Source organism: Alosa sapidissima, chromosome 1 (assembly GCF_018492685.1).
Source record: "Alosa sapidissima isolate fAloSap1 chromosome 1, fAloSap1.pri, whole genome shotgun sequence".
Classification (NCBI taxonomy): Eukaryota; Metazoa; Chordata; class Actinopteri; order Clupeiformes; family Clupeidae; genus Alosa; species Alosa sapidissima.
In genome coordinates, this window is record NC_055957.1 from 15,908,482 (window position 1) to 15,928,963 (window position 20,482).

Here is a 20,482-nt window from a genome sequence, read left to right on the forward strand (position 1 = left end):
CTCATTTAACAAAATACTCAGTAATACTTTATTTGTTTTGATTTTTTTCTGAAATGTAAGCATCAGCTTGAAATTGCATTCCTGCCACATTCTCAATCTTTTGACAGAACTCACTGCCTTTTGACTCCAGTATATCCAAAATTCCTTGATGTTTGGTAATAATTGTTTTCTAAACCCAGGGATTCATATTTTCCTGCAGTGTTGTTGTGTGAATGCTCACTTGCAATTAATTTTTTTTCTTTTTTGAAACATTTTCTTTGTTTGTACACCAGATTGTTTTGTATCTGTACAGTTGTACTGTTGTACCCAGATGTGGCGATATGTTCTTGTAACCAATAAAAAAAACTTAACATCAAACAGAATGTAATGTGATAATTAAATAGTATAACATCAGGTCTTAATCTTTTTAAATATTTTCAGTCAATCAATACATTCTTCTGTCCCTTTCTAGTGGTAACCTAGTAAACCTCAGTGAACATGCAGTATTTGTCTAGTTCCTGATGCTTTCCGTGTTAAACTAGTCCTTTCGGACAAAACAAGCATTGTGAATTTATGCACAGGGCTTAATGGCACCTGTTTGGCAGGTATCAACACAAGACCATTACTAGGACCAAATAGCCTTGTCCTGTATCCCCTTGCCAACGCACGTGGGAGCCAGAGAGAGAGCAGATTCACAGTGAAATCAGTGTCAGTTGAAAGCTGCATGGAGTCAGTAGCACCATTATGGCTTTTATTCCCTGCTTTTTCTCCGCTGCAGTTTTAAACATGTCGGATGAATTATTTACGCGGCCCATGCTTCTGGAAGTCTCCAGGCCTCAGGGTGTGGCATGCAGATACTGGGAGGTGAAGGCCTCCAGCTGTCTCTCCAGATCAGTCGCTTTGTGCCTGCAACACACAGCAAGCAGCCAGAGCACCCGTTCACTCAAACAGAACCCAGCACATGCTATCTTTTAGGGATTATTCTTGCATCGTTTTGGCATCACTAAGAAGCAAGAACTACAAGCATTCTAAACAATAAATGATGCATTCTAAACAATACACTACTTTGTACACTTAACACAAGTGTTTTCAGCCAGATATATGGTCTAATTAATGAAGAGTTGTGATAACTAGAATCAGCTGGTTGAGAGTATGTTGGAACTACGTGTTAGGACCGTTGAGGTGTGGCTTCAGCGCAGTCAAGGGACCTGCCCACACAGTTGGAGAGAAGAATAAACCCCTCCAATGTTTATCATCTAGATAAATGTAGCATTTAGATTTTTCTTTTCTGTAATGTGACGAACTCAAAACATTTATTTTTGGTTTCTGAAGACTAATAGTGATTGGAAGGATGCTCTGAATCAGAACGTGCACCAGTATAGTAGCCTCTCCCACACCCTTCAATATGCTGTGACCCCAAAAAGTAACTGTCATGCAGGGATGCTTGTCATTTTGGACGTATTTGGATTGTCAACATAGTCAATAATAGCACAAACAGGGTAGTCCCATGCATTTTTTCAAAGCATTCATTTTGATAATATCAGAATGTAGACCGACCCTGTCTTGTACCAAGACTGAAATGGACACAATTTAATGCAAGTCATCCTGTTATCTGCACTGCTAACAGTAAGGCTTTTGAGAGCTCCTTAGAGTAAAAAAAAATCACAAATATAATGTTTTTAAAAATATTCTTTCAGTGAAAACTATTCCATGAAAGGCCTCTCGGTAGAGGTTCAACAAGGCGCCTTAAAAGGCTTTTTTGTTAAAATCTCTAAATGGTTCCTGTGTCGTGTGGAGCAGGGTGAAACTGACCTAAGGGTTTTGGAGTGCTTCTGAACCCCCTCCAGCCGCTGGATCCTGCAGTTCACCCGCCAGATGTCTGCCTCCAGCTCACCTTCACTCTTGTCCACCTGCTGGCTCAGGCGGCTGAACGTGGCCACCATCTCCCTGATGGGGTGACGGGATGAGACACACACACACACACACACAGTAAGACTATGTGCTCATGACTCGCAATGTACATTCAATTCAAATATGCGTCATCACTGTGTAGAAGAACATGATTCATCAGCAGTGATGCTCTATACATTTTGCACACATTTTACCCATGCAGGCAGGTCAATAGGCTATGGACCCTTTCAAGAGAGTTCCATTATCAGCATCATAGTTGGCCCCACAAGACTTCCTTTTTAACATTCCATATGTTATCTTAATGCAGAGGAAGTAGATTGGGGCCCAAATAGAACGTTCAAGCATTGTTTTTGTTTTTATTGATGAAAGGGTCTATTCACCAGACAAGACACCCAGAAAAAAAGAGAAAGAAATGGGAGGAGTGGAGTATATAAGCTACATTGTTACTCATCCATGAAACAGGGAAAGTGCAGTATATAAACTATAAGATTATTCATGCAGGCAGCCCCACTGTGTCAGCTCAGGCGAACCCAGTGCCCCAGGAGCTGCTGCAGACTTACTGATGGACCTGCTGGCTGCAGTGGGAGCTGGTGATGGGTGTGATGGCCAGGAGCCGCTGGGTAGCAAAGTCCACAAATTGCTGCTTCAGAACCCTCTCTCTGGAGCCATTGGTCCAGGTGAGCCTCTCGTACAGGTAGAGCAGGCCGTAGAGGCTCACAGAAATCACTATCAGCCTCCAGCCGAGGCATCGCCACACCTGGAGACACAGACAAACAATTACCATAAATGTGTTACTGAATTTAGTCTGACAACCAAATGATACTACTACATTAATAGTAGGCTAATTGTTGTTAGATAACAAATAGAAAATGGCATCAATAGGAATAATGGTAACCGAAATGTGCAGTAGCCCCAATACATTCTGTGCCCTCCAGATGTGCTAATGGTGGGGGCCAAAGTACAAGTGAAGACATGGGCCATGCGTAAGAGAGTCATCTCACCACTCCTCCAATGACCACGACCCCCATGGAGGCTCTGGAGGTGTAAGATGCCAGTTTGGTTGCCATGGAGATGGCGAGGTCCTCTTGGGCCTGGGGGTCCCTGGGAGTTGAAGCAAATCCAGCTGCCTACAAACAGGATTGTCTGTTGTTGGTTGATGTTGATATGGGTGCATGTACAACCATTACCAATGGATATTTCCAGTGCATTCATTCTTAAACTTGTTAGTCTTAAATGTTTTATAAACAACCACTTTTTTCTTCATTTGCATTTTGTGACAGATTTTTAATTAGGTTTTAAATGCTCAATCAGTTTCCGATAAGTAGACTAGGTAAGGTATATACCGTAATTTCAATTCAATTTCAGTACATCTCTATTCCTCTCTGGAGCCCTAAGGTCATACCTGAATGTTCTCGTCCAGCAATATCAGGGCACGCTTGGCATGGGCCGGCCCGAGGAAGCGGTTGACCAGGGCCGTCCATCCCAAGGAGAACTGGAACTCGACGTTGCCCTGGAAGTCTGTGCAGAGGGTGGCAAAGTTGAGGTCGTAGGAGACGTCAAACTTGTGGCTGGGGAGGTGGAGGTGCAGGTTGCCCCTGGCAGTAGGGGGCAGCAGAGGACGTATGCTCTCTGCAGAGAAAACACACAGAGAGCATTTCATTCACACCATAGCTGTGGGTTCATGAACAGTGCCCCAACTTATTGCCCCTGGCTTGGCGCAGTGATGGTTTTACTCTTCGTAATAATGAAGGTAATAACATCATCATGATTTATACTAGTTGATGAGAACTCTAAGGTGTTAGAGTGGCACAGGGCCAGTAGAGACCTGAAACATGAACTATAAACTATGAGGGTTATGTCATAATCCAAATCGATATGAGAAATGCTACGTGTGGCAGCACATTTCTTGTCCATTTTTAAAAGTGCTACATAACTGAACTACAAAGACCCTGACTTAGTCCATGGATTGGTCATGGTGCACAAGTGAAAATTATGTCTTTGACATGTCTAAATGGAATCTTGTGATGAGGTGTACCCATGATGTCTCTTTGTGAGGACTGCATGTAGCCACTGATACTACTGGAGCAGCGGAAGGCCAGGTTTTTTCCCATCCTCTCCTCCACGTATGCCTGCAGCTTCTGCAACACACCACAAGGGGGCGACAGAGGGTCAGAGCAGCGAGAGGAACCTGCTGGCACCTGATGCAACACAAGTGAAGGGTGAACAAGGCAGACCACTGGGCCATGTGACTAGGTGAGAAGTCAAGTGCTTTCACTTGCTCAGTGGTGCCAGTCATGTACTTTTATCTTGTTATTGTTTTCATTGTGTATCTGTGTGAGATACTAAGACCGGTGTTGACACAATATGTTTGTGGAAGGTTGGAGGTTTATGGACAATTGCACTCTATTAGCTAGCTAGGTTGTTTAAATGAATTGTATAGTGGTTAAATTAGTGTGCAATAAAAGAGTCTGGGTTTACTGTTGACCGTAAGTCAAATAGAAATTCAAGGGATCAGTGCTGTCAACCGCCGGTTTAGCGAATTGTATATATACTAACCACAGGCTCTTTTTCTGTCATCTTTGGACTGCGTTGTTAAACAAAAACACCAGTATATCTACAGAGACCTGTGCTTTGGACCACCAACCATGATATTATTGTAGTCATGGAGATCCAGTTCAGAGGTAAACAGGACTTACTTACTCACTGACACACACACGCGTGTGCACGCGCGCGCGCACACACACACACACACACACACACACACACACACACACACACACACACACACACACACACACACACACACACACACACACACACAGTCCTCCTCTACAACTATGAACACACAACAATACACACACATCATACACATACTGTCCATACCCCCCTCCCCCTATATACACACACCCACACACACATATTCTCTCACCCTTATTCTGAAGAGCCTTACTCTGCCTTTGTCCTGTGTAAAGTGTCTGTCACACCACACCCAGTGGTGGAGGAAGTACTGAAACTCAGTACTTAAGTAAAAGTACAAATACACAGAGAAATATTTACTTTAGTAAAAGTAAAAGTACCACAATGACAACCCTACTTAAGTAAAAGTAAAAAGTACCTGCTTTTAAATGTACTTTAAGTATTAAAAGTAAAAGTATTTGCATAATGATTTATTCTCTTAATATATATATTCTAAAAGGAAAACCTTTTACCGGCCACCGGTTCATTAATAGTCTACCATTCATTTGTGCCGCAAATGATCAGACGTGTGACAGAAGCATGGGCATAGCCTGTAACTTAGCTGATCCGCGGATAGCAATCTCATCGGAGAGGAGGCCCTAACGCTGCAGATAACAGACAGAGAAAGGCACAGAACACAGTTGCATGTACAGTGTAGCCATGGGTCTGGTGAATATAGCCTACCGAATGCAGATGGCTACAAGCTCACGCTTTGCCTGGTCTAGACTAGAAGCTTATGTTTCTAAGAATGCACGTAGCGCTCCAGAATCTTTGGTAGCAACCCCCCGGTAAAACAAACGTGTTTGTCAGAGAGAAAAAAAAAAACTGATCATAAAATGTATCGTAAAAAGGAACGATGGTGTTGTAGAAATGTAGCGGAGTAAAAGTACAGATAATTGCTGTAAAATGTAACGACGTAAAAGTCAAAAGTATGCACTATAAATTTTACTTAAGTAAAGTACAAATACGTGGAAAATTTACTTAAGTACAGTAACGAAGTATTTGTATTTCGTTACATTCCACCACTGACCACACCATACACAAGTGTGTGTGTGTGTGTGTGTGTGTGTGTATGTGTGTGGTGCGTGGTGCCTTGAACTCACTGATTTGTAGAGAGCTAAGGCATTAGGGGCCGGGCTGAAGTCCGAGCAGAACTCCTCCACCAGAGCAGACAGACCCTTGATCTCCTCAACCATGGCAGCAGTCACCTAGGGAGTACCACACACACACACACACACACACACACACACAACCGCCAACCGTTACAGGATTAAAGCCAATGAAAGGGATTTAAAAGATGAACCAAGTGTCAGAAATGCGTAGCCCTTCCTGACAAGTGCCAGTGTGGTGTGCACTCCACAATCCACTTCAACCACTGTAGTGCACTAGTGGCCCACTAAACCCCTGGGACTTGTCGTGTATGTGTGTGTGTGTGTGTGGTGGATTCGGCCCAATCCGAAGCTCTGAAAAGCCACACTACCTTGGCGGCCACTTCGTCAGCCGTGGCCTTGATCTTTTCCTTCACATCCTCGGTCAGCACGTTAAGCTGATTGCGCACGAACTCCAGCCGGTCCATGAGTGACTCCCGCTCCTCCAGAGAGAGCACCCTGATGAGACAAACAACAGGCCTGCACTCAGACAGAGGGTGAAGGAGAGGTGTATGTGTGTGTGTGTGTGTGTGTGTGTGTGTGTGTGTGTGTGTGTGTGTGTGTGTGGTTGGGGGGGGGGGGGGTGATGGAGGTGTTCATCTCCAGACGATGGGAGAGCGCAGGCAAGAGACATGCATGTTATCACTAGCGTGTCGATCTTCCGTCGCTGAAGTCACAGCTTTGGTATTTTGGAATTTGGAGAGCAGTAAGGGGCATGCCTTTCTAACTCTCGCCCGTGCAGACCAGCTCAGCTCACCGAGGTCCTGTCAGAGCCTACGAGTCCCGGGCGTTTCGTGCTTGACTTTGACACTGAGCAGACGAAGTGACTTACAGCTCGGATGGCGTTGTGCAATCACTACTGTGTGTGTGTGTGTGTGTGTGTGTGTGTGTGTGTGTGTGTGTGTGTGTGTGTGTGTGTGTGTGTGTGTCTTCTCCCTCAGGGATGAACCCGTAACCTCCTCGCTGCCAGTGCCGTGCTACACCAGGCCAGCTATGAGGGGGGGTTGTGGTGTGATTCATTTCTCTGGTCTGCTAAAATACACCCGCTGCATTGTCTGCAGACAGTGGTCATATTTTAACATTACAGTTCATGGAAGAAAAGTGAGTGAAATAACATTTCCATTTAGTGGACGCTTGTTTTATCTGACGTAATTTACAGCAGAGCGGGAGCATACATCTTCCCTGTGTTTGGATTCCCTGGAAACCAGAGGCCCAGCGGCTTGATATTGCAAAGGGCTTTGCTTGGCTGCTCGGATTACTGGAGCGACACTCTTTCAAAGAAGTCGAGGTGCTAAGAGGTCAGAGCTGAAGTGTTCCCGTATCTGACGTCACCCCTTGATGCTCCACATTGCTACCGTTTGTGTGTCTTTGTAAACTACTTCAACTTCAAAGCTATTTGCTGCTATTATAACATCAGTACAGACCCTTTTAAGAGAGTTCCATTATCAGCATCATAGTTGGCCCCACAAGGCTTCCGTTTTAACATTCCATATGTTATCTTAATGCAGAGGAAGTAGATTGGGAACCAAATAGAATGTTCAAGCATTGTTTTTGTTTTTATTGTTGAAAGGGTCTATAACTAATGGGAGGGTGGAAACTAAGAAGACCGGCCTTACTTCTTCTCTGCCGAGGTGATGTTGATAGCGTCCATGATGTCCTTCACAGACTCCGTGATCTGCCAACCTCGGATGGTGTGCTGCTCAAATTTGGTCTTCACCGCTGACTGTGAAATAAACTCCTGTGAAGGTGCCAACCTCCAGGAGAGGAGGTTTGAGTCACTAATTGAAAGCAAATACGTCACAGCACAGCATCCAGTAACAGCATACAGTAGCATCACAGTGTCACAAATACTCAGATATATTAATGCGAAGCAGCAGACGTGGCTCCCTATGGGGGAATAAAAGGAACCAGTGGGCCTATGTGTGAACGCTGGCTGAGCAGACTGAAGGGCTTACACCCTGGCAGCATTCTGAAGGGCCTTGTCCTACAAATTGAGCTAATGATCAAAAGCAGGTCTCCAGTGGCCCTGCCCTACCAGCTAGATCAAACACTGCACTGAGACTGTGTGTCATGTGGCTAAAATGGGATTTGGTAAAAAGAGGAGAGGAAAGAGGCAAAGCAGGAGAAGAAGAGGAGGAGGAGGAGGAGGAGGAGGAGGAGGGGTAGGGGTGTGTATGTGGGGGGTCCGCCTCACCTAAATCCATCTAGGGGATCAGTGGATGTGCCAGGGGTTGGCGTGGAGAGCAGACTGGCACAGGGACGTGGCACTACTGTTCTGCCAGGAGGGGGTTGAGTGTGGAGGGCCAAACATCTGACACATCACAGGGAATGTGCACTAGGTGCCAAGACTGAGAGCCCACACTCAGGGACGGGCCCCAAAAAGCAAAATAAACAACACTGTCATCATCACTTCACTCGGCTCCTCGTAGTTTGCTTCAGCTTTTTTTGAAGAACAAAGTAATAATATGTGATAAAATATCATTGAATCTTCATCAATGAATAGCAACTGAAAGGGCTTGTCAAAGTTAGATGTTTTATTTGCTGTTCTCTCAGGTGCTCTGATACCCTGTTATTCAGCCTGGAGTCGTCCATTTTACCCTACAATGCAACATTCTTAGCGGGACCTCAGCTTTGGCACTTGCCTCAAACGTTCTCTCAAAACGTTGGAACTCCTTGAGTCTTTCCTGGAATCCCTCCGCCAAGGCACCACCTACACAAAATAAACCAACCTGACTCACGTCACAGTCAAAGAATTATGAGGAGCATGATGAAGTTGAAATGGGAAAGAAAATGACAGAAATGTGCACTATATTACTTTTCATATATTATATAATATAAAATATATATGTCATATATTTTTCTCATAAATATAAAATCTGCATCTAACTTGCAAAATGGAGCTATTACAACTATGTTTGTGTGTGTGTGTGTGTGTGTGTGTGTGTGTGTGTGTGTGTGTGTGTGTGTATGTGTGTGTGTGTTAACATTGTCAATCAGGAGAATATACAGGAAGATTCACATTAACAATCAGATTCTTTTTTATGATTGGTTGACTTCTGGTCATCTAAGATTTACAGCTCAGTCTCCATTGTGCTGGTGTTCCCTGAACATGGAATTGGACTCATTGTCTCTTACTGTCATTGTCCATATAGTAAAGGCAGTTTTGACTGTGTGCTATTAAACCTTGTGACCTTGTGGCTGTTGGATGTGCTCAACTCTGATGGTCCAGGGCTCACCTGTCTCTGGCATGCCCTGGGCTCGATGCATCCTGGAGCTCAGCACCTCCTTAGCCGACACAAAGAAGATGCGGTTGGGGGCCTGCCGGGCGTCCACCACCCTCAGCTCGTCCATCAGGAAGCTGAGGCAGCGGTCCATGTGCTGCTTCCGCACCTGAACACATACACCTCTGTCATCATTTACTAATGTGATGCATTGTCGACTACTATGTTTCAAAAGGATAAGGGCTTTAACAGTTCCTCTAATAGAGGAATTAACCCTAACACATCCACAGACCAAATCATGACCTTGATGAAAGTCACAATGGAAAAGGGACATCTTATTGAACGTCTGGGACCTTATTGATGTCTTTAATTAGGCAAAGATTCATAAAATCTTAATATCCCACAAGATATATTAATCCCACAAGGTTATCATGATACTAACCCCAAGAGTCTCTCTAACACTAATACTCTAACTTTGGATCTGCCACTTGAGTCCATCACATCTACTGATTGTATGTGTCATACATCTTCCAAGTACTCTGGCTCCGATACTGAGACGTCCCATCGGTTGTTCAGGATGAAGATGTTGGGCTTCGAGATCCTCTCACTCACTCTGTGGAAAAAGTGCTTCTCCTTGAAGTGAAGAGAAACAAGGAGGCGAAGTCAGTATGTGAAAAAGTGGGCTGGGCTGCAGAACAACTCATAAAACACCTTTAAAAGGACTATTGTGCAATGAAGGTCTCGTAACGCAAAGAAGAAATGACCCAGTCCAAACAATTTATCCAGCAATAATCTAAACATCATCTGAGCTGGCTGGGCCTCCTTCTGGACACATTCTGACCTTTCAGCCTACCTTGCGTCTGCAGCTCGCTCTCACGGCATATAAATATCAAAACACAGACGGGCAGACATTTTGGCTCCGGCGCCACGGTGTCTGCGAGCACTCACCGTGTTCATCAGGGTGGACTCGGCGTTGGCCACAAGCACGAAGACGTCAGCGTCCAGACAGAACTTGTCGATCCAGCTGTCGAGCTCAGAGGTGACATCGATGCCCGGGCTGGGGAGAGAGGGGGAGAGAGAGAGAGAGAGAGGGAGAGAGAGAGGGAGGGAGAGAGGGAGGGAGAGAGGGGGAGAGAGGGAGGGGGCAGGACGGTCAGATGTCATTAACCCACTGATCCCATTCTCTGCTCTCACCCCACCCCAACTCTCACCCTCAACAAGGCTCTTAAGGCCTAAGCTAAAAGAGCGGGTGGGGGGGGGGGGGGGGGTTGGACAGTCTCACGACAGACTGACCATCACAGGTCAGCACTGAACAACGAAAAAGATCTTGGAACATGATCCGTGACAACTCTGTGACTATTGTTCAATTTCATCATAATGTTTCCGTAATATCTCATGGTCTTGAAATAAAAACATATTACAGGTATTACAGGTCTTATTTTATCATCTAATACTTATGCCTAACACTGCTGTGAATGTGATATCTGCTATACAACTAAAAATAGAGTAAAAAAAAAGTATTGCGGTAAAAAAATACACTTGGACAGGCCTGTGTGCTGATTCATGTACCTGTCCAACAGCACCAGGTCGTCTCTCAGCAGGGCACACTTGGTCTTGGGCCAGAACATTCGGACCAGGCAGCCGGAGTCCAGGTCTGGGTCCATGTGTAGCGCATGGGCCAGCTGATTCACCGTCTGAGAGCAGAGACATGTGGACACAGACGAGTCAGATGGACACATGCAAAACCACTCAGTGGACTGGCTCTGTATGTGACTGAAGCTTTAAAAGCTCATTTACAGACATGATAGGTTACACAATAAAAAGAAATGGCACAATTATTCAATGTGGTATTCCATTAATCTAAGCGACAGCATGGACTGTTTTGTAGTTTATTAGCTGTAAACCCCTAATACATTTAGCATGCTGTGGTATGAACAATGCTGACATGAGGACTTTCTTTTTGTATATTTTGTATACTCTCTGGAATGAAGTCATCAGGGATGTAGTGGAGGCTAAACGCAAGTAAACGCAGTTTACCCACCTCTGAAATGTCAGAAATAGAGTTTATCCAGCTCTTATTAGAGTTTATCCACCTCTCAAAAGAGTTTATTCACCAATTTGCAACTTTTAACATTTAATCCACAATCACAATATGTACACTCATCAGCACTCTAGGAACCATTTAATACCACTTGTATTGTTATAAACATTGGACAGTAATCTCCACCATCATCAAACATTTTCTAAATGCCTTTTCTAAAAATCTGATACCGCATGGCGCAGTCCACCTTACCATCATTACAGAATTCATGGTTTACCCACCTCTTATTTTACCATTACATCCCTGGAAGTCATGGGGGATATTCACAAGTGTCAGGAATTAGGATATAAAATGGCTCATAACGATAGGAAAGACTTGGATAACAGGGTACAACCAGTGTGATCTCCGCAAAAGAGTCCATCCAAACTCTTGCTGTGATGGCTTACATAACAACAGCACCCAGGACTCTAATTCCATGGCTGTGCTCTGTTGTACCTCAATGTTCTGCCTCTCGTCTGAGCCCTCGGTGGTGAGGTAGGCCATGTCGCCATCCGTGCCCTCCACACTCAGGAAGCAGTTGGTGGTGTGGCCGATGCCACTGGGCAGCACCCGCTCCCGCAGCATGGCGTTGATCACTGTACTCTTGCCGTTACTCGTTCTGGTGATTGACAGAGAGGATTTGGTTAAGAGGCCATGTCCAGCAAACAATGGGCTTCAACCAAGTAAGGCTATCAAAGGCAGCATGTTTCTCTCTCTCTTTCCATCTCTCTCTCTCCGTCTATCTCTCTCTCTGTGCTGGTGGTGTTGTTATAATTCTTGTGAAATGATCCTTTGATCACAGTCTCTCTGGGAATCCCACTACTTGCAGGATATTTTAAGGGTGAAGAGGGAAAACACTGACTTGATTAATGATGCTTGATGTGACTCCTGACATTTGGCCCAGAAAGCCATGAAGCCCAGTGGCCATTTGCGTAAAAGCTCATCCTGTCTGTCCTGACCCGAGCTGGCCGCTAAGTAATGCCTGTCCCATGGCCTGTACCTGCCAAAGAAGGCCACTTTCATGTGCCTGCGGGCCAGCACCTCTCTGATGATGGTCAGCTTCCTCGTACAGGCCTGCATCTGCACACACTGATCCTCCACAGCCACCTGTTCCAGGTCCTCACTGTGCCACGTCTCTGCCCACAGCAACACACGCACACACACACACATGGATACACAAGGACACACACACACACACACACACACGGACACTCATAGACACACGCATACAGAAAGAGGAGGACAATGTGTTTGATTGGCATAAAAACCAACGGAGAAAATGAGCATCAGCAACAAAGGGGCACAGCAACAAACAGGATGACAACAATGTCATCAAGCACTTAGAGTGAACAACACCGTTAATGAATCAGTGTAAGAGAGAAAGAGATCAACAAAACACAAGCGAGAGACACCATAATCAGTAGCAGAAAGAGAAACATCAACAAACATTCAAGGGGACAGGGCACTACTACTACAGGCCAATGCTAAACAGTGTCAACACACATAAGTGGTGGACAACATACTGTATATGGAAGACGACAACAACGACAACGCACCAACACAGGGATGAGACGGCCACATGGGCAGCACAAAATGGCACCCGTGAGTAGACTGACCAGACAACGTCACAGCAATAGGGACAAGATAGGACTGCGGTTAGTTTACTAAATAGTTTTCAGGCTAATACACAACTCACCCTTGACAAACACAGAGCCTTCTCTAACAAAGTCCTGCAGCTGGTCAAAGATACAGTTGATGGTCCTTTTGGCTATCACAAAGTGCTTGAGGGGGGAGATGTCCTCCTGATCCATGTTAGTGCTAAGAATGCAAAGATGCAAATATATTGTGATCTTTGAGGAGGGAATCACTAAAGTTATCAGTGGTGAAAAGAGAGAGAGAGAGAGAGAGAGAAACTTCAGTTCCTTAATTGACTTGGCAGTCATATCTTACCTCTGCAGTGAAGAAATAAAGTGGGAAGCGTCCAAATTTTTTTCCCCTCTATCAGCATAAGCTCTCACAGTTCATTGCCACTTGCACTTATCCTTCCAGTGTTTTCCATAATAAGTTCCAGCTCTACAGAAGTCTCTCTCCTTCCCCTTTCTCTCTCTCTCTCTCTCTCTCTCTCTCTCTCTCTCTCTCTCTCTCCCTCTCTCTCTCACTCGCCCTTCTCTTTCAGACTCACTGAGGTGTGCAGTCAATCTCATGGGTGTGTGTTGGTGTGTGTGTGAGTGTGTGTATGGGTGTGTGTGTGTGTGCGAGCGTGTGCGTGCATGTCTGTGTGTGTGTGTGTGTGCGCGCACATGCTGGCACTGCACCTCTACCTTCTAAGGAGTGTGTAGTGTGAGTTTAGCCGTAGGAACCTGCAATCCTCTTATTAAGGTTTTAACCCTCCAGCTGGCTATATGTTCCGCCTCCTCCTCCTCACTGCTCTTATAAATCATCTATAAATAAATATCACTTAGATAACATCACAGCCTCACACAAGGGTGAAGGAGCTTGGTTCGCAACTTGGTTCTTGATATATTCAGATCTGCATAATACAGTTTTTAACTTTTTTACATTGATGTGGTTTATGACCAATTCTTAAAATATTATGACTGTGGTCAAACCACAGTTTATTGTGTGTTTTCACCATACTAACACAAGTTTTTGAGTCAGACATTGTGGCTGACCTGGAGGGTGTAATTTTATATTTGTGTGTGTGTGTGTTTACATAGAGTGTAGTGTAAGTGTGAGCTCACTTAATGTCTATGGCCACAAGATGGTACCCATGTCATTTGGCTTAGCTATCACTGGCATGGAATGAGCCTGAGGTGTTCCTATCAGAAATGCTCCAGAGAGAGGAAGGGTGGGGCAATGAAGGCATGGCCAGGAGGAAACCCCCGATAAACACACACGCACACACACATGCACAAACACGCGCGCGCAATACGCATGCACATGCGCGCGCGCACACACACACGCACGCACGCACGCACACACACACACACACACACACACGCACACACACACACACACGCACACACACACACACACACACACACGCATGCACACATGCACACACACACGCGCGCAATGCGCACACACACACACACACACACACACACACACACACACACACACACACGCACACTTCATTAGAAAAGACACACACATACTATGGGAGTGGTTCCCTTGCAAGAATCACTCAAATTTGAATGACATTTTTATGACTCAAGTTTGAATGAAATTTCATCATATAGGCTGATCTCCCCTTGGACTTGCAAACATTCAACAGCATGTCATCATCCACTGTGACTCTCGCATCCACTGCCACTTTCCTTCTCCCTGCTAAAGGCCATCAGCAACTTTATCAGAAATCTTTGCAAATGATCAGTAACAGACATGAAAGGAAACAGATTCTGATTCCCAGTTGCCTGAAAAAAGGGACAACTAAACTGGCTGCACAGTGTTGTGTTATCTCTCTCCCTCCAATTCCCCTGCACATAGTTTCACTGACCCACTCTTGAGTGCATGACAGGATAAGCCCAATTGTTATCTTGTGGGCAGGCACTAGGACCCTGAAGACCATGATGGATAGGGGAAAAAAACGAGGTGGTTATTAGAATAGGAATGGAGCAAAGAAAGAAGGGATAGAGAGAGAGAGAAGAAAGAGATGAAAATGCATACAGAGAGAGAGAAAGAGAGACAGAAAGCAAGAGGGAAAGATAGATAGGAGACACGGAGAGGGAGAGGGAAGGCAATCAGACAAGAGAACAAGGGTTGTGTGGAGAGACACAGTGACAGCTCAAGATTCTAGAAATAGATAGGGGGGGGAGAGAGAGAGAGAGGAGTGTACTAGGGGAAGGAGGAGGGGCCCTGCCCTGCCGGGGCGATAAAACCGAGGCGAGGGGAAGCCTGCGAGAGGACAGGACTGCTTGGGAAACAGACACTCAGCCCCCCTGGAGAAGAAGACAGCCAGGGAGCCGCTGGGGGAGACACAGTGTGGATTTACTGCCTGCACCACAACTGCCTGGAGCCCCACACACGCACCGGGACCGGCTCCGGCTCCGCACGGACTACAGGACAGCAGCAGTCAGGAGCGAGTGAGAGAGAGAGAGAGAGTGCAAACGAGGGAAAGCGCTGAGGAGGGAGAAAGAAAAAGAAAGAGAGAGAGAGAGAGAGAGAGAGAGAGTGAGTGGGTGAGACAGAAAGAGGGCATGAAAACAGAGGCGGTAAATTAAATACCACCGATACCACCCACTGAGCCTCCATACCACACACGGAGGACTTGTCACACTCTCCAACACCCAGACACGCACACCCTCACACACACACACACACACACACACACACACACACACACACAAACTCGTGTACACACAGAGAGACACACCACAGTGTGCGCTCAGTGACTCAACCGCTAAGTGAGACTCCGGGACACAACATCCATACTGCACACACACGCACACAAACACACACACACTCACACACACACACACACACACACACACAGAGACGTGCGCGCACCCACACGCAAGCACGCAACTCGTCACCCTCAGCCGTTCTGACAACACCACACGCGGTGATTTGATTGCACTAAGTGGATGAGCTCACACCTGAGGAAGGTCTGAGGCAGAGAGACGCGCACCCACTCACCGAAGAGCACAGAGCAGCTCAGAGCAGCATGGCAAAGTAAGGGAACAGGGGCGTCTCTCTCTCTGCTCTGCTCTGCAGCCTGCAATCACCCAGCTCAGTCCGGCAGAGCCCAGCGTGTGGGTCACAGCCTCAGCTGGACAGCAAGCCAAAGCCAAGGACTTTTTTTTCTCCAAATCACACTCAAGGCAAAGTGAGACGGCAGGACAGACGGAGAGCAACACTGTTCCTCAGAGGGCAGAAGACAGGATAGTGAGAGAGCCTGTGAAGAGAGAGAGAGAGAGAGAGAGAGAGAGAGAGAGAGAGAAAGAGAGGACACTTCCGTTGCTTCCAAACCGCGGGAGAGGATGGGTGCCTAGCCCCCCTCCCGAGGAGGACTAGGAGAGGAGTCACGCGAAGGAGCCCACACCGAGCCACGCACGTCTGGCACCCCGGAGGATGGTGCCCCGCCGAGGGCCACTGGGGGTTCCCCTGCCTCTGCCCCTTCCCACGCCCCAGCCGCTGCCGCGGGGGCGGATGGCTCTGCTGCCCCTGCTGCTGCCCCTCCTGCTGCTGCTGCTGCCCCTGCGCTGCGCCACACATGGCGAGGACAGCGCCGAACTGGACGGAGACAACTACACGGTCAGCACTGAGAGCCCGGTATGTTCCACTCTCTCTCTCTCTCTCTCTCTCTCTCTCTCTCTCTCTCTCTCTCTCTCTCTCTCTCTCTCTCTCTCTCTTTCACACACACACACACACACACACACACACACATACAAGCACATGTGTGCCCATATCTGTACACACACTTTCACTTACACGTTGCAGTACACTCAGAAATTATCAATTAAAAAAATCCATGCTTGTGAACACACACACACACACACACACACACACACACACACACACACAAACAGCATAGACAATCAGATATGAGCGCATATGAAAGATGCAAGGGGGCAAGCTTGCCAGAAAAAGAAACAGCAATTCTGCCAGCTGGCCATTATTAATGCGTCTGAATAATATTTATTTAGCAGATATGAAAAGCACTCCTTCAGAGATTTGAATTGCTGCCAGTGCCTTGGCCACAGCAGCTTGTTGTGTGATAGCACTTGCCCTGATTTGTGAGAACTGATGGCTAAGTTGGAGTGTGAAAATGTAGTTTGTAAAGATATGATGTCTCCATATGCAAAATATCACACTCAACCAGCTTTAAGTACTGCACACTTAACAAAGTTGCTAAATAAGAGGTCTTAATAAGGGATTTAATCAAATGTACTTAAAATATCAATGTATATAGTTAGAACTTGAACCAAGCATAACATAGCCCTTAAGTTATAGTTGTCCACAGAATTGCCATCTTTATTGTTTAAGGTTTTATTCTAAACCTATCCCACAACACAAATGACATAATATTTAAGTATATTTAAGATTCAACATAAAACTGAATCTTTTGAATAAAAACATAACTGGTTGGACTAGAGACATTAAAACTGGATTTGTTGTGCTAATGTTGTACTATTCAGAATGTGTAGAGGCATATGTATAATGAGTCTGCAATTACTAGTACAGCTAAAATGCATTATTCTAATGTGACCACATACTAGATTGCACACTACTACTACTACTACTACTATTACTACTACTGCCTGAATACTACAGTGATGAAAACAATGTGTGCTTTGTGAATGGCTGCAACCCTTTCATTACTTTAATGCAGTCTTCTTCACAGGAGACTATCTCGTCTGATGCGGCGATAGTCAGTCCTCTCAACACATGGCTGTTGTTCAGGAACTCCAATAAGGGCGAGACCAAGAATCCCAAGAGACATCCCAAGAGACCATCTAAGGTGAGTGGGGCAGAGGGTCGGGCTGGGTCGGGCTGGGTCGGGGCTTCCTGGGGGCTGAGGCTTTGTGACGGATATGCAGGTATGAGAGCCATTCAGTCGCTCAGGTGTGCAGCGAGTTCACTCAGGGTTGATGTCAGTGCAGAGGAAGGAGGCATAAAATGTGTGTGGGTGCGTGCGTGGGTGCGTGCGTGGGTGCGTGCGTGCGTGCATGCGTGTGTGTGTGTGTGTGCGTGTGTGTGTGTTTATGTGTGTGAGTGTGTGTGTGTGTGTGTGTGTGTGTGCTTGTGCGTGTTGTGTGTGTGTTTATGCATATGTATTTATGTGCATGTTTGTTTGTGTCTGTGTGTGTTTATGCATATGTATTTATGCGTGCGTGCGTGCGTGCGTGCGTGCGTGCGTGTGTGCATGCGTGCATGCGTGCGTCCGTGCGTGCGTGCGTGCGTGCGTGTATGTGCAAGCGTGTGCTAACCCTAGGTGGGTGAAAATGTTGGCAGCGTGCCGTAATTGAGGTGGGCGCTGTGTAATGTTGCGGAGGAGTGGGAGTGCAGCCTCCTGGAAGCACAGGAAGCAGATGTGGGTGACTTTCGTAAGAGCCCAAGCACGAGCCATATTTTCTCAGTCAGCGCCTCAGGGCCTAAACATCATGTTTAGACACATATCATTTGACATACATGCACACAACAAGGCACACCATGTCACTATAAACTCATCTCCCTGTTATACTGCCAGATTGACTTATTAGTTTATATGAGACGAATGATACAATCATGAATTGGTGGATTTCCTTGTGGTATTACATTTTTGTTTGGGACATGTCAAGATGATGGATGATATGGTGGATCATTGGGCGGTGGCTTGATTGGGTGGATAATGTGATGGTTGAGTGGATGGTGTTGTGGCTGAGTGTGTACCTGACGGGTGTGTGTTTGTGTGTGTCCTCCACAGCATGGTCTCCCTGGCCCTCCTGGCCCCCCCGGCCCCCAGGGCCCCCCAGGTCCGCCGGGGCCCCGGTATCCGCTGCAGGAGGCCCTCATGCAGGAGTTCCAGCTCAAGCTGAAGGGTATACGATGCTTTTATGGAACAGAATATCACACACATGCCTGATAGACCTGAGAGAACCACTGAGTGCTACTCTCATCTATCAAAAACCTAAAACGTCAGCTTTCATTTGCCTACTAATGTGAATGTATAGACCCTTTCAACAAGGTAAACAAAAACAATGCTTGAACATTCTATTTGGGCCCCAATCTACTTCCTCTGCATTAAGATAACATATGGAATGTTAAAAAGGAAGTCTTGTGGGGCCAACTATGATGCTGATAATGGAACTCTCTTGAAAGGGTCTATAGGGATGACTGTGGCCAACCCAGCTATAGAGGCCTATTATATTGTCCTGTCAATTAGTGGTTTGGTAAAAGAGAATATCATATGTCACATTAGTTGTAAATCAAAATGCACGCAGAGTTCTGTGTTGCTAGAGTGTGCATATGCAATTGCACTGTGTGTGTGTGTGTGTGTGTGTGTGTGTGTGTGTGTGTGTGTTTTGTGTTTGCATGAGGAAATTCAGCCATGTCTCTGTACTGCATGGTGTTTGGGATGTCTCGCTCATGTGTTGGGGAGGCTGCTTGTCTGATTGTGGGCTGGTCTGATCCCTTAATAGGGGTAATTTTCTGGGACGTGGATGTGACTTGGCTTGGGCAGAGAATTCCACAGATTCCCGATTGTGTGTGTGTGTGTGTGTGTGTGTGTGTGTGTGTGTGTGTGTGTGTGTGTGTGTGTGTGTGTGTTTGTGTGTGTGTGTGTTTGAGGGAATGGGAGAGAGAGAGAGAGAGAGAGAGAGAGAGAGAGAGAGAGAGAGAGAGAGAGAGAGTGTGTGTATGTGTGTGTGTGTGTGTGTGTGTGTTGGTTGCCTGTGTGCATGTGTGTGTGTGTGTTTGTTCGTGTGTGTGTGGAATGAGAGCTGGCAGGCAGCCAGAGAGGCAGACACAGGTCTGTTTGTGCTCTGTTGGAGTAAGCTGCAGGCTGTTCTGACAGCAATATAAAACATAAAGGCTCTTATTCACACTACACAGCAGAGTGGCGCCACACACTCTCTCCTCTCTCTCTCTCTCTCTCTCTCTCTCTCTCTCTCTCTCTCTCTCTCTATCCTCTCTCTCTCTCTCTCACATGTTTGCCCACAAATACTTTCCCTCTCTGTCTTTCAAAAACACACTGCCACACAAACCCATAGGCACACACACACACACACACACACACACACACACACACACACACACACACACACACATACACACACACACACTTTTTATTATTTTTTTCCTCTGGGGAGTATCGTTTGGAGGATAATTTCCTTAGCCAGGTGTCAAAATAAAGGTGTGTAATGCTTACCTCACAGGTGTGTGTGTGTGTGTGTGTGTGTGTGTGTGTGTGTGTGAAAGAGAGAGAGAGAGAGAGAGAACTACACTGCTTGAAATATGAAACTTTTCCAAGTGTTTTTTAAAGACGTTGTTGCCTGAAATTGACTTCAGAAAGCAAACCAGAGCAACAGCCAGAGTAGATTTTCCTTTGCTTCCGTTAATTCTCACTATCTTTGCATTCCTCCATCAATCTCAAACACTCAAGCCCAGCCACCTTACACTAATTCTCACCCTCCTCATCTGTTTGTCTCTCTCTCTCTCTCTGTCTCTCTCTCTCTCTCTGTATGTCTCTCTCTCTCTCTCTCGCTCTCTCTCTCTCTCTCCCACAGAGCTGGTGGGCTCACAGTGTCTGTTCTGTGACCAGCCCCCTCGTGTGGTTACAGCCTTCCACTGCCGTCTGCACCACAGCCTGACCGTGCCCCGCCGCAGCCTGCAGGAGCTGCATCCCTTCAGCCCGGTAAGCTCCCTCACCTTCCGCACGCCACTCAGGACCAAACACCTGCACGCCACTCAGGACCAAACACCTG

General features: G+C 46.3%; 2 protein-coding genes across 3 annotated transcripts in view; one reads left to right on the plus strand and one right to left on the minus strand.

Moving 5' to 3' along the window:
• Nucleotides 1-27: 27 nt before the first annotated feature.
• On the minus strand, nt 28-15,824 carry mfn1a (mitofusin 1a). The gene is made up of 18 exons (XM_042077477.1): nt 15,714-15,824; nt 12,772-12,893; nt 12,076-12,211; nt 11,532-11,694; nt 10,565-10,689; nt 9,944-10,052; nt 9,521-9,628; nt 9,011-9,164; nt 8,417-8,484; nt 7,391-7,512; nt 6,107-6,233; nt 5,730-5,834; nt 3,926-4,028; nt 3,293-3,519; nt 2,892-3,017; nt 2,451-2,647; nt 1,792-1,926; nt 28-885 (listed from the first exon to the last, which is right to left on the minus strand). Exons 2-18 carry the CDS (start codon nt 12,884-12,886, stop codon nt 816-818), a joined length of 2,190 nt encoding a protein of 729 aa, XP_041933411.1. The 5' UTR covers nt 12,887-12,893; nt 15,714-15,824; the 3' UTR covers nt 28-815.
• Nucleotides 14,923-20,482, plus strand: part of si:ch1073-184j22.1 (erythroferrone) — an 8,653-nt gene continuing 3,093 nt past the window's right edge. Inside the window, exons 1-4 of one of the 2 annotated variants that reach the window (XM_042077293.1) lie at nt 14,923-16,349; nt 17,410-17,538; nt 18,484-18,598; nt 20,285-20,412. In XM_042077293.1, the coding sequence (XP_041933227.1) occupies nt 16,149-16,349; nt 17,410-17,538; nt 18,484-18,598; nt 20,285-20,412 (573 nt within the window). In that variant the 5' untranslated portion in view covers nt 14,923-16,148. The remainder of the gene's footprint in view (nt 16,350-17,409; nt 17,539-18,483; nt 18,599-20,284; nt 20,413-20,482) is intronic. The other variant, XM_042077372.1, reaches the window with a different exon arrangement.